Source organism: Eulemur rufifrons, chromosome 2, assembly GCF_041146395.1.
Source record: "Eulemur rufifrons isolate Redbay chromosome 2, OSU_ERuf_1, whole genome shotgun sequence".
Lineage (NCBI taxonomy): Eukaryota > Metazoa > Chordata > Mammalia > Primates > Lemuridae > Eulemur > Eulemur rufifrons.
The window spans coordinates 5,461,452-5,476,081 of NC_090984.1; the positions used below are offsets into that span (position 1 = coordinate 5,461,452).

The 14,630-nt window shown below is 45.6% G+C and overlaps 1 protein-coding gene across 1 annotated transcript; it reads left to right on the forward strand.

Moving 5' to 3' along the window:
- Window positions 1-3,927: 3,927 nt before the first annotated feature.
- On the forward strand, window positions 3,928-4,996 carry LOC138399520 (olfactory receptor 10H2-like). Its single transcript, XM_069493908.1, has one exon. It carries the CDS (start codon window positions 3,928-3,930, stop codon window positions 4,876-4,878), a length of 951 nt encoding a protein of 316 aa, XP_069350009.1. The 3' UTR covers window positions 4,879-4,996.
- The last annotated feature ends 9,634 nt before the right edge of the window (window positions 4,997-14,630 follow it).

Genomic DNA, 14,630 nt, shown 5'->3' on the forward strand with positions numbered 1-14,630 from the left:
AAACACAGAGAAGAAGGGCATGTGAACACAGGGGCAGAAGCTGGGGTGATGATGTGTATAAGACAAGGAACTGCCGAGGACTGCCACTGGCCACCAGCAGCCAGGGGAAAGGAATGGAACAAACTCTCCTTCCCAGTCCCTGGAGGGAAGAAACCCTGCCAACACCTTCTGGCCTTTGGAACACAACACATACATTTTTTTCTTTAGAGATGAGGGTCTTGCTACGTTGCTGAGGCTGGCCTCAAACTCCTGGGCTCAAGGGATCTGCCACCCCAGCCTGTGCAGTAGCTGGGACTGCAAGTGCGTCCTTTTGTGCCTGGTTAAATTTCTGCTTTTTTTGCTAAGCCACCTAGTTTGTGGTACTTTGTTGTGGGAGCCCCAGGGAACGAGTGCGGAGACCGACGCTGTCTCCCGGGTTAGAAGTGTCTGCACCAGGCTGGGGGTCTTGGGGATGAGGAGTAAGGCGGTTCGGGGGGCGGGGCTGGACTCTGAGTCCCATTTTGGCCCCAAAGCCAGGCGAGCCTGGAGCACACGGGAATCCCACCCCAAGTTCAAGGCTGAAGGGCCTGGCCTGGGGCTCTTTCCTGCTTCCCTCTCCAGTTCTTCAGCCCTGGACAGCCTGGGTACTGGGTGGGGTCCCCCTGACAGAGTCCTGCTCCGGCCCGCCCCTCATCTTCCTCAGCACCAGGTAGCAGGCCAGTCCCCGCCACCCTTACAAACGCCCTGCGGCAGTGGGACCCCCGACTTGCCGACCCACGTGGGCCGCGTCCGCTCCTGGAGCCTGCGCTGTCCTCCCAGGGATGCCCAGGGGCGGCCGCCGGGGAGCGTGGATGGAGCCCGGGCTGTGCGATGGGGTGTCCGCTCGCTGGTCCCTCCCAGCCAGGGAAGGAGAGGGGTTTTGAGAGAAGCGGGGCGCGGGCCTCCTTTGTTTGCTTTTCTGACCCAGGACCTGTCCCCAGCCTTCCCAGGGACAGACTGTCACTCCCATCACCCTCACTAACTGTCCCCTTTGGGAACTCAGAAGAGCCCAGCTGCCAGCGACCCGGGCACAGCGGCCGTCAGGGAAGAAGGTTTGGGGGCTTCGCGGACGAATGTGCGCTGATCCCGGGGACACCTGACGCGCCCTGAAGGCTCTCAGAGGTCCCCAATGCTCCCCGAGGTCCCTGCTGTCTCCTGGGTCCTGAGAGCGGCCCCACCCGCATCCAGCACCGACGGGCCCCCCGAGATTACGTGGAACGTGCCGTTGGAGAAGACAGGGATAAAGTGCGGGCGCAGCCTTCCGCTCTGCCCCCTGTCCGAGCTCACTGTGTGGCGAGGGGGCCGGGTTCCCTGCGCTCCCCGCTCACTGCAGGGAGGCCAGTGCGCGCCTCAGGCTGCCTTCCTGGAGGAGGTGATGCCAGCGGGATCTGGGGAAGGGCTGAGGGTAACCGGAATGTTGGGGGTGGATCTTGGACGTAGAACCGGCCCAATGAGGTCCAAGGCGAGTTGAGCCTCTGGGGTGGCTCCATATTACCGAGTCCTCTACCCAGGATTGCTGTGTGCTTGTCGCTGCAGGTCACAGAGTGAAAGTTGAGTGCGAGGGACACAGGCGCTTACCCAGCACCTGCGTGTTTCCGTAGGTACCGTGGTACTGTGAGTGTGCACGTCGGGGTGCACCTGCAGGCGCGCATGGGGCTGGGACTCTGCAGGTGTGTGCCGGTCTCTGCCCGTGGGGTCTCCGCCTCTGTGTGAGGGCCTGTAAGGCTGAGGGTGCACGCGTCGCCCCATTGTGTGCACGGTTGGTGTTAGTGACAGAGCCTGCAGCACCTGAGCGTGTGGGGACAGGTGGCAGGTGGATGCAGGTATGTGAAGAGGTGTGTGTGGGACACAGTGGGCACCTGTGCCCTGCGTGTGGAGACGGAGGCTGCCCATCTCTGAGCAGAGCTTTCCTGAGCAGCCTCCCCCTCTGCTCTCAGAAGACCCGGGTTCGGGAGCAGGAAGGCTGAGCTGGGCAGCCCGTGGGTTCTGCCTCCCTTAGCTCTGGGCTGGCCTTGAACACTCGGAGACCCTTTCTCTCACTTCCTGAGGACACGCTGGGCTGTGAACACAGCGGAGAGACAGAGGGAGGTGGAGGAAGGCCGAGGGAAGTCCAGAGTGCCTTTATAAAAATTGAGATAAAATTCACACAATGCAGAATTAACCATTTTATTAATGAAAGTGCCCGACTCACTGGCATTAAGTTCATTCAGAAATATTGTGCAACCACCATCCCTATCTAGTTTCCAAACATTTTTATCAGCCCCAAAGGAAACCCGTCCCCATTAGCAGTCCCTCCCCACTCCCCTCCCCAGCCTCTGGCAGCCACTAATCTGCTTTCCGTCTGTATCAATTTGCCTGTTCCGTGTGTTTTATACGAATGGAATCAGAACAGACGTGACCTCTCCTGTCTGGCTTCTTTAACTCAGCGTGTTTTTAAGGTTCGCCCTCTTATAGTATGAATCAGTGCTTCATTTTTTCTTATTTATGTTAAGTTTACTAGCAAAAAATTAGCCACTAAATATTTTAAAATGCACAATTCGGTGGCATTTAGTACATTCACAATGTTGTGAAACCACCACCCCTATATAGTTCCAAGACATTTTCACCACTCTGAAAGGAAACCTCAAGCCCATGAGGCAGTCACTCCCCATTCCATCCTACTCATGTTCCCTGACAACCACTCACCTGCTTTCTTTCTCCGTGGATTAACCTATCCTGAACATTTCATATAAACGGGATCCTGCAACAGGTGGCCTTTGGAGTCCAGCTTCCTTCACTTGGTGTAATGTCTTCGAGGTTCGTCCACGTTGTGGCTTGGACCAGAGCTTCGTTCCTTTGCATGGCTGCATCATATTCCACTGTATGTGTGGACCTCATTCTGTGTATCCATTGATCCATTTTGCATTTCGACATACATTTGGTATGTTGCATCCACCCTGTTTGCAGGCTGGAGAGAAAGAGACAGGGAGAGGAGCAGGGGCAGAGGGCCGGGCTCCTGCTGGAGCAGGTGCGGGGAGGGGAGCTGCCCTCACTGAGATCTGAGGCGGATCTGGTTCTGTGGCCACTCCGGGAAGGAGATGAGAGAAACCCTGGCTGAGAGCTGTGGTTTCTGCGTTCCTCAGGAGGTTGGGGATCAGAGGATTGGGGTACGGGTCAAGGAGAAGGGAGGAGATTCAGAGAAGAGCATTGGCAAGTGACCAGAGATAGACTGCCCAGCTGGGGTCAGAGACTGTGACTCTGTAGTGAAGCCAATTAGTGCTTCATCTTTGTGAGGGACTCGTAGGAGTCAGATCAAACAAGAAAAACAGCAGTTAAGTGTTTAATGTGCCTCATGTCATTTAAGCAACACAGTAGCCCTGTGATATGAAAATTATTACTCCATTTTCCATGTGAGCAATGAGACCCAGAGAGGGGAAGTAGCCCGCCCTGGGTCTCACAGGTAGTAAGCGGCGCTGGGACACTGAAACAGAGCCTATGTCCTTTCCATGCCACAGGAAGGGATGACTTCCAGCTGAAGGTGGCAACTGAGGAGTAGCTTGAAATTCAGGCAGGATTTGGACCCATAAAGATGGGAGAAACATAGAAAGTGCAGCATGAACAAAGGCAGAAAAGCATGGTGTGAGGTGAGGCGCATGGAGCTAATAATAGTAATAATAACAATAGTGTAATCATTATTATCAGTTTTTATTTATTGAATTCCTACTATGTACCAGGAGCTGTGTGAAGCACTTAAGATGCATGATCTTATTTAAATCTCAATACATTCTTAATGCCTGTTTGCAGATGGACGTGTCTCGGATAGGACGGGTGAGGGAGATGCTCAGGTGTGCTCCCAGGTGGACTCACTGGGCAATCTGTGCCCCTAACCAGCAGGTCTTCCTCCCTCTCTCCCCGCTAGGTGTGGCTGCCATGCTGGGGCCAAACCGCACCTCCACGTCTGAATTCATCCTCATCGGCTTCTCCACCTTCCCGCAGCAGCTCCTGCCCGTCTTCTTCCTGCTGTTCCTGCTGATGTACCTGTTCACGCTGCTGGGCAACCTGCTCATCATAGCCACCGTCTGGAGCGAGTGCAGCCTCCACACGCCCATGTACCTCTTCCTGTGTGCCCTGTCCATCTCCGAGGTCCTCTACACCGTGGCCATCATCCCACGCATGCTGGCCGACCTGCTGTCCGCCCACCGCTCCATCACCCTCCCAGCGTGTGCCGGGCAGATGTTCTCCTCCTTCACGTTTGGCTTCACCCACTCCTTCCTGCTCACCGTCATGGGCTACGACCGCTACGTGGCCATCTGCCACCCCCTGCGCTACAATGTGCTCATGAGCCCCCGTGGCTGTGCCTGCCTGGTGGGCTGGTCCTGGGCTGGTGGCTCAGTCATGGGGATGGTGGTGACCTTGGCCATTTTCCAACTCACCTTCTGCGGACCCAATGAGATCCAGCATTTCTTATGTCACGTGCCACCTCTGTTAAAGTTGGCCTGTGGAAACAATGTACCAGCTGTGGCCCTGGGTGTGGGCTTGGTGTGCATCATGGCTCTGCTGGGCTGCTTCCTCCTCATGCTCCTCTCCTACACCTTCATCATGGCCACCATCTTGAAGATCCCATCTGCTGAAGGTCGGCACAAGGCCTTCTCCACCTGTGCGTCCCACCTTATTGTGGTCATTGTGCACTATGGCTTTGCCTCTGTCATCTACCTCAAGCCCAAGGGTCCCCACTCTCAGGAAGGTGACACCCTAATGGCCACCACCTACACGGTCCTCACACCTTTCCTCAGTCCCATCATCTTCAGCCTCAGGAACAAGGAGCTGAAGGTTGCCCTGAAGAAGACCTTCCTCAGCAAACTCCATTCCTCAGGCACCTGAGTAGCTAGTGCAGAGGTATTTGTGGAACACGGTAGGGGGATGACATACTGTTATCCGTACCGTGGGGTTAATAATGCCTTCCTTGTAATATTGCTGCAAAGATTTGCATATGACAACACTCATCACGTAATAGGTTCTCAATAAATATTAAACACTTTTAAAAAAATTTCTTGAACCCTTGATCTGTGTGTCCTTATCTTAGTTTTATTTTTTCTTGAGCTTTTTTTAACAGCTTTACTGAGACATAATTTACATACCAAACAATTTACCCATTACAGTGTGCATTTCAATAGTTTCAGTATATTCAGGATTACGTAGCCACGACTGCAGTTAAGTTTAGAACATTTCGATTACCCAGAAAAGAAACATATACCCATTCGCAGTCACTCTCTGCTTTTTGACCTTATAGATCTGCTCATCCTGGACATTTCATATCAGTGGAGTATAAATGGAAACAGTGTTTTCCACTGGATTCTTTCCCTTCTTGAGCGCGTTAATGTGCTCAAGATTCTCTCAGGTTGCAGCACGTATCAGTACTCATTCCTGTTTATTGCCAAATAATATTCCATTGTATGGATGTCCTACATTTTATCGATCCACTCATTGTTGATGAACATTTCAGTGTTTCTAACTTTTGCTATTTTGAATAATGCTGCTATGAACGATTGCGTATAAGTTTTTGTTAAAATATATATTTCATTTTGCTTGGGTATATACACTAAAGTAGAATTGCTGGGTGAAATGGCATCTCTATGTTTAAATTTTTAGGAACTGCCTGACTGTTTCCCAAACTGTCTGCACCACTTCACATTCCCACCAGCAGTGTTATTGGGTTCCAGTTTCTCCACATCCTCTGCAACACTTTTTATTGTCTGTCTTTTTGACCGTAACCATCTTAGTGGGTGTGCAGTGGTATCTCATTGTGGTTTTGGTTTGCATTTCCCTGATGAGTAATGTTGTGCATCATCTTATCCTGTCCTTGTTGGCCATTTCTATGTGTTCTTGGAGAAATATCTATTGAGATACTCTACCTGTTTTTTAATTGGGTTGCTTATTTGTTTGTTGTTGAGTTGTAAGAATGCCTTATGTTTTCAAGTTACAACTCCCTTATCAGGCATGTGATTTTCAAATATGTTCTCACATTTTATGAGTTGTCTTTTCACTTTCTTTTTGGTGTCCTTTTGTGGCACAAAAAATTTTAATTTTGATAGCATCAATGTATCTATTGTTTTCTTTTGTCACTCATGCTTTGGGTGTTGGGTCTAAGAAACCATTGCTTAATCTAAGACCATGAACATCTGTGTTGTCTAAGAAGAGTTTTATAATTTTAGCTCTTTCATTAGGTCTTTGATCCATTTGGAGTGTATTTTTGTATATGGTGTGGAGTAGGGGCCAAGGCTTAATGTGTGATTTCGGTGTGATTTCAATCTCCTTGTAACTGTCCATGTCTGTGAATTTCCACTTGTGATCCATGGCTGTGTTTATGTAATTTTGTGAGGTGAGGAATTCATTATACACACACAGCTAGGTGTATACATTATTCAGATTGAATTAGCAAACAAAAACTTTATTGCTGGCTATTAGGTTGCTTCCCGTACTGCTGTATAGCAATAGTAAAAAAAATATTAGTAACCACTGTACCTACTACATGTTGAACAGTAACTATGTTCACTAATTTTCGTAGATCATTTCTTAATTTCTAAAAACCTGTAAAGGAATACAAAAAGAATATTTATTGTGTCAGCAATATTCTCATTATTATAATTTATCATTATTTATAATTCCTCATTGGCTTTGAGGGGGATTGAATCTTAGGAAGAGACTTGTTTGTGAGCTGAGCATTAGGTATGAGGATGGTGAGGTGGGGGTTGCAGGGGAGAGACAGAGAGAAACAAGATAAGATGACTCTGTTATTGGTCATGTTGGGCTCTTTAGGGGAAGAGAAAGCAGATGATGGCTCAAAGCCTGATGGAGAACTTGATTTTATGAACATAGGTGTTGAAAATAGATTTTTAAAAAGAGTTTCCGCAAAATATCAGTTCTAAGGCTTCCTCCCCATCTTCCCATGAAACCTGCAGTAGGAGTATCTTGTCATTAACTTGCTGAGCTGGATTTATGTGGTGAAGGCATTGATGTTGTCTCCCACTGTGGAGTGGGCACAGCAAAGGGTCATCTTCCACGCAGAAAGTAAAATCTCCTCAAACTGAGACCTGGCTCATTGGTGTGAGAAATTAATCAAATGAAGAGAGAAAATACATAGGTGGTATTCCCAGTGTGCAGCTGCCAAAACCACTAATTCCTCCCAGCCTTACTTAGGAAGCTGCATCAATTAGCAAAGCAAAACCCATTCCAGTTTCCTGTGCTTTTAAGATCATCTTGCTCATACATCAGTGTTCATAGCAGAACTATTCATAATAGCCAAAGAATGGAAACAACCCAAATGTCCATCGATGGATAAACAGATAATCAAAATGGATATAACCATGCAATAGAGCATCATTTGGCCATAGAAAGGAAGGCAGTGCTGATACAAATGGTAACATAGATGAACCTGGAAACATTATGCTGAGTGAAAAAAGCGAGCCATAAAATTTGCATATTATATGATTTCATTGAAATGAAATGTCCAGAACAGGCAAATCCATAGAGACAGAAAGCAGATTAGTGGCTGCCTAAGGTAGGGGGAGGGAAATGGGGGTGACTGCCAATGTGCAGGAAGTTTCTTTTAGAGACAATGAAAATGTCCTAAAATGTATTGTTGTGATGATTGTACAACTCTGTGACTATACTGTCAATGGAAAAGAACCCAAACTCTGCAAAATAATTCAAAGAGGTCTATTCTGAGCCAAACTTGTGTGGCCATGGCCCACAGAGCCACGCCCAAGAAGCCTTGAGCAAGTGGTCTCTTCGTGGCTGGGTTACAGTTTGGTTTTATTCATTTTAGGGAGAAAGGAATTACATGTAAAATCATGAATGAATATGTACATTTGTTTGGCCCAAAAAAGTAGGACATCTTGAAGTGAGGGCTTACTGGTTATAGGTGGGATTAATGATTCTTTGATTTTTAATTGGTTAAAGAAATGAAGCTTTGTCTAAAGGCTTAGAGTGTTTTAAGTTAAGGAAGGCTGTTTCTGAATCAGAAAAATTGACATATACTGACGTATACTGAATTCGAGTGACCTGTTAAGTAAATTGCTGACCTGCAGGTGTGGTTTAACCTTTGTCTTACATGGCCTTAGGCCTGCTAATGCTTTAGTATCTGACTGTTACAAAGAGTGACTTCTGAAGAGAGGGAGCATAACGAGGCGTGTCTGTGTGGCCGTGTTTCTAACACGGGTTCGGGACCACGGATGTAGAAGTCTCAGGCTCTGGTGGAGGAACGATCAATCTCATCCTATCCTTGTTCTGCACCTGGGAAAAGAAGCTTGTAATCAACACTGTCAGTGTGAAACTTGACATATTTTAGTTCCCTGAAGAAAGGGGTCAGACATAGTTGCAGAGCTAAAGTTACAGTTGACATCTGTTTGTTTATGGGACAATACATGTCTTGAAAAGTTGAGGGGGTAAATGAAGAATTTACTTATGAATAGTTTCTGAGGGCAGTCATCCAGAGACACACGGGGCCTTGTGTTTTTTTGTGTGTGTCAGGGGTCTGGCCAATGTAAAATACCTTAACAGCAATGTGGGAAGCAACAGTCATGTATTTGTGAAAGGAACACCAGTGTCACATGACTCATGACTCAATCACATGACTCAATGTCCAGACTTAACTTTCTCTTTGGCATAACGAGTTTGGATGGTCCTAATATTGTTTTTATTTTTTTACAGAAATGTGAACTAAAATAAAATCTTAAGCTCCCTATCTGAGTGGACCCTTGTCTTGGCTAAGGGGACCCCAGAAAAACCTTAAAGTTGAGTTGCTGGGCATGAGGAGAAAGGAGGTCAGACACGCCTGCTTATGCCCATCCCTTCTGGAGTTACTCTTTGTAACAGTAAGATATGAAATCATCAGCAGGCCTACGGCCAAGTAAGATAAAGGTTAAACCACACCTGCAATATACTCAACAGGTCACTTGAGTCTCAGTGTATGTCCGGTGGCTTATTTCTGACTAAGAAACAGACTTCCTTATCTTCACTTAAAGTGCTCCAAGCCCTTAGACAGAGCTTCATTTGTTTAACCAATTACAAATCAAAGAATCATTAAACCCACCTATACCTGTAAGCCCCCTTCTTCGAGATGTCCTACTTCTTCTGGCTGAACCAATGTATGCCTTCCATGCATTGATTTATGCGTGTACGTGTAATTGCTGTCTCCCTAAAATGTATAAATCCAAACTTTAACCCAAGCGCAGGGAGACCACTTGCTCAAGGCTTCCTGGGTGTGGCTCTCTGGGCTGTGGTCACACATATTTGGCTCAGAATGATCTTAAAGTTTTGTTAAGTTAGATAAAAGATGCTCATTATATGTCTGGATTGTTTGTGATTAACCAAAAATTGTATGTCCATCTCATAACCCATTTTACCAAAAAGGAGATTACAAAAACTGCAAAGGAACCAATCACCAATAAGTATGGGAGAGAGAGGTTAAAAAAAAAAACTATGAATATAAAAATATATTTTGGTAAGAAAGGTTAAACAGAAAAGAAAATAATATTGTATGTAAAAGGATCTTGTTTGGTGAATTTTTGCCCTAAAATAAAATAAGTAGTCACTTAAAAAAAAAAATTTAGTACAAAACAGAAAGCTTAAGCATATTATAGATGGGCTATACAAGTCAGTCTAAGGTTCATAGAAGAGAATTTATGAAGGGATTTTGTATGCAATCAAGTTGGCTATAATTAAAAAGAAAATTTTTGGTTAAAACAACAAAGTTTTCTTAAAATATTAATTTGTTCTTAATGAAATTACATGATGTATTCATTTGAATTTTATAACCTGTTTCGTTTTTAAATTAAGAAAACTTCTTGGTCAGGTGCCAGGTGGCTCATGCCTGTAATCCTGGCACTCTGGGAGGCCAAGGCGGGAGGATCACTCAAGGTCAGGAGTTCGAGACCAACCTGAGTAAGAGTGAGACCCCATCTCTACTACAAACAGAAAGAAATTATCTGGGCAACCAAAAATATATAGAAAAAAATTATCCAAGCATGGTGGTGCATGCCTGTAGTCCCAGGTACTCAGGAGGCTGAGGCAGGAGGATCGCTTAAGCCCAGGAGTTTGAGGTTGCTGTGAGCTAAGTTGACATCACAGCACTCTAGCCTGGGCAACAGTGCAAGACTTTGTCTCTAAAAGAAAGAAAAAAAAAAAAAGAAAAAGAAAAAAAGAAAACTTCTCAGGCTTATACCTCAAAAGTTCAACTTCTATGTCTTACAGATTTCAGCTTTTTCTCCCCTTAAAAAAATTGGGATGGTAACTGTCACCTTCAACCTTTCCTCGGCTCCTGTAATTTTTTTTTATTTTTTCTAGTTCTAAGTCTGTTGCTAAAATGTTGCCTGATGCTACAATATTTCATCTTAAACATTTAGAAAAGCCATGTTTTCCTTCAATATAACTTAATCCTATACCCTTGACTTTTCTTGCTATGTCTAAATTATTTCATATGGTCAGAAGACGTTTCATGCTGTTGCTAGATGTCATGTGTCCCCCATCAAGGTACTAGTTTTTCTTGTTCACAGTCCTCTATGATGTCATGTACACTCAAGACCCTGGACACACTCTCGCTGTGTCTGATTAATTCAAGTACCCTTTTCAACAGGTTTAGCTCCAAAGTTGTCTAAATGGCCTTCCCATAAAAAAATAAACAAACAAGAAAAAAACAATCTCATTACTGAATGTTTTTCTTTACCTTTTGGGTATTTGGCCCAAAACAAACAAACAAACAAACAAACAAAAAAGCAAAGATTTGGTGCTCTGTCAAGACAATCCCTGTGTTGTCTCTTTAGGTTTTTTGACTAACTGGAAAGACTAAACTTTAAAAGCGTTGAGGTTTTTACAGCCATGTAACTTCCTGTATTGCCTTTAAAGTCTTGGGATGACTCTATCACTCTTGGTTAAATAAATGACCATTATTTTAAAGTGACTTGTGATTCCATTTTGAACAAATGTTTTAAACCTTAACTATTTGACAAACTTTCCAAAAACAAAATTCTAAATTCGGTCCTTTTGACCTCACACCAGCTTTTTAATATGAAAGCCCAATGAAGACATAAAAAATAAATAAATAAATAGTAAGAGAAGAGAGAACATGTAAAAAAAAAAAATAAATAAATAAATAGATAAAAATTAAAAAAGAAAATTTATATCAACTGTATTATATTAAAGTATAACATTCAATAATTGTAAAATTATGACTCACATAAAATAAACATGCATCCACGGGGGTATGATGTTGATTTAAAACTGGCAATAAATCTTAAAAAAAAAAAAAACCATACAGGAAGCATTGTCAAATATGAAATGATGTTTAGGCCGGGCGTGGCTCACGCCTGTAATCCTAGCACTCTGGGAGGCCAAGGCGGGTGGATCGCTCAAGGTCAGGAGTTCGAGACCAGCCTGAGTGAGACCCCGTCTCTACTAAAAATAGAAAGACATTATATGGACAACTAAAAATCTATATAGAAAAAATTAGCCGGGCATGGTGGCGCATGCCTGTAGTCCCAGCTACTCGGGAGGCTGAGGCAGCAGGATCGCTTAAGCCCAGGAGTTTGAGGTTGCTGTGAGCTAAGCTGACGCCACGGCACTCACTCTAGCCTGGGCAACAAAGTGAGACTCTGTCTCAACAACAACAACAAAAAAAAAAAAAAATGAAATGATGTTTAACTTTCTTTGGGTTATATTTGTATAAATATATTATGAATATCTGCTCTAAAATGGTATGAGATGCCTAAAATTCTGATATGTGTTGGTATATGTTACCAATAATAATTATATGATAAATTGTTGTATGCCACAAATATAACCAAATCTCCTTTGTGTCTTTACCCATGGCCATTGTAAGACTTTTATCATTAACAGACAATTATTCTTTTGCTTTGATTTTTCTCAAACAACCTTTTATAATCAATGATGGTCCAAACTTTGCTTTTGAAAAAATAACTCATGGAAAGAAAACTAAAATATTTTTTATGACTTTTTATTTTAAACATTACTGATTTTTTTGTTTTGTTTTCCAGAGTGAAGACAAATATTATGTAAATAACAAAGTTTACCTGATACCTCCAGAATTTAAAAAACGTTCTATCCCACCAGCCCCAACCTGTTCTGTATTGCCAAAACCCTGCTGCTAAAACTATAAACATCCGCCCTCTAGACCCAGGGACTATAGTGGAAGAGGAGGGGACATGCCATTGTGAGGGCCAGTTCCGAGGGATGGAGTTAGTTCACACCATCTAGATCAAGGACGGACACACAATTGCCTCAACAGCTGCTAAAATGAGGGACTTCGCCTTTTCAGGCCACGTGGTCCAGGCATCCATCCCAACCATAAAGAATTTCCCGCTTCCCATAAACTTAAACAAAAATGACAAGAGAGAATATCAAGATGCCTAATGACAGTAACAGGTACAGATGTTCCCAATTATGGGGTTTATGCAAATAGACACATAATAAGAAATTTATTGGCCATCTAAGGACAAGTGACTGAAGTGACTGGAAAAATACATTGCTGTGCAACAAAAGTCTGTAAATTCCTTGGCTTCAGTGGTTCACAGTGATTATGTGCTATGTAACAGGTGGCTACAAGGCTCTAACTAAACCCAAGATGACCACAGCTCACTGCTTATAGATAAGTTAATTTCGTAACTTGCTTTGGACTTTGGCGTTTTACTCCTACGTCACCAAAAAGGTTTCAAAAGGTTGATGAGTGCCTATCCACCTCCACTCTCGCTTGGCCTAGAACGTTTAATTGGCTGTAAGGCTTTTGGCACCAAGTCCCTTGGTCACCGAGGACCCAGGGCAGGTAGCCACACCACCCTGGCAACCACGGGACAAAGTAAAAGTTTGGCCATTGCTGCCTCTGGCAGATCTTGGCTAAAAGGGGGAAGTTGTGAACTAAAATAAAATCCTAAGCCCCCCAGCTGACTGAATGGACCTCGTCTTGGCCAAGGGGACTTGAGAAGTCTTAAAGTTGAGTTGTCTCCATGAGGAGAAGGGAGGTCGGACACGCCTAGCTATGCCCAGCCCTCCTGGAGTTAACTCTTTGCAACAATCAGACACTAACTGTAGTTTTGTGCACTGCATTAATAAATCATTGACAGGCCTAAGGCCATGTAAGACAAAGGTTAAACCACACCTGCAGGTCATCAATTTACTTAACAGGTCACTCGAGTCTCGGTACATGTCCAGTGGCTTGTCTCTGATTAAGAAACAGACTTCCTTATCTTAACTCAAACACTCCAAGCCTTTAGACAAAACTTCATTTCTTTAAACAATTGCAAATCAAAGAATCCTTAAACTTACCTATAACCTGTAAGCCCCCACTTGGAGATCTCTTGCCTTTTCAGGCCAAATCAATACATACTTTCCATGAATTGATTTATGATTTTGCCTATAATTCCTTTCTCTCTAGAATGTACAAAACCAAACTGTGACCCAATCACAGCAGGGTCACTTGCTCAAGGCTTCTTCGGCGTGGCTGTGTGGGTCACGGTTGCACATACTTGGCTTAGAATGAGCCTCTTTAAATTATGTTACAGAGTTTGGGTTCGTTTCCACTGACAGAACCAATGTTTATTTTTCATTGTGTCACAGGGAGGCGCACCACTGATGCCAAGCTGTCTGGCTCGGATCACCGGGACAGCAGAGATGGGGTGGGTTGACCAAGAAGAGAGGCAGGGCTGTCCAGCGTGAGCAGAAGACACCGAACACCTACATTGCTTGAGAGAAACCACTTTCCACACACCCGGCTCCAAGCTACCCTTATTCTGGGAAGCCTTCCAGCTGCTTCTGTCTCAGGGCTGAGTCCTGGAGTCCCACTCTGGGCTCCCCCCTCTCCTGTCCTCCCTTTGACCCTGCCGCGATTGCAAGGAGCTGGAGGCTTCCGAATCCAGCTCTGTCTCCCCCAAGACTGGGAGCTCCTCACCCTCCGCAGGGGCCGGGGCTCTTTGGGCAGGAAGAGGCGACAGGGAGCCCTTGCTGTGTGCTGGAGGAGGGAGTTGGGCTGCAGGTCCCTGAAGGCCCCCTGGGGCCCCTCCCGGCCTCTCCAGACCCAGAGGACAGCCCTTCCAGGTTGGCTTCCTGGAGAGGCCCATGGGAATGTCCTGCCGGGAAGGCCACAGCAGGTATAAAACGCACAGCATCTGAACCAAGAGGCCCTTGGTCTGGCCCCTACCTACACCTGGCTGCAGGCGCCCCCTGAGAGCATCAGACAGAGGTGATTTCCTGCCTTCTCCTTCTGGCCGGTGGAGAGGGACTGGAGTGAGAGGGTACGAGGCAGAATCAGAGAGCTGTGGGTAGAGCTGTCCAGCCTGGAGATGGGGTGCAGGGCTGGGGAGAAGAGCGGAAGAGAGGGAGTCCTCAGCCTCAGGTGGCTGGCCGGGGTCTTGTCTGTTTGCCCGTCTGGTTCCTGGTTGTTCAGCCAGCCCAGGTGCCCACTGCAGCTTATCGGGCATCGGTTTCCAACCGGACGTGATTCTGGCCCTCAGGGGACATTTGGTCATGTCTGGAGACACTTTGGTTGTCACAACTTGGGGTGGGGTTCTTCTGGCATCTAGTGGTTTGAGGCCAAGGATGCTGCTAAATGTCAGACGATGCACAGG

Coding starts and splice junctions, on each gene's coding strand:
- LOC138399520 (XM_069493908.1), top strand. CDS start 3,928: ATGCTGGGGCCAAACCGCACCTCCACGTCTGAATTCATCCTCATCGGC.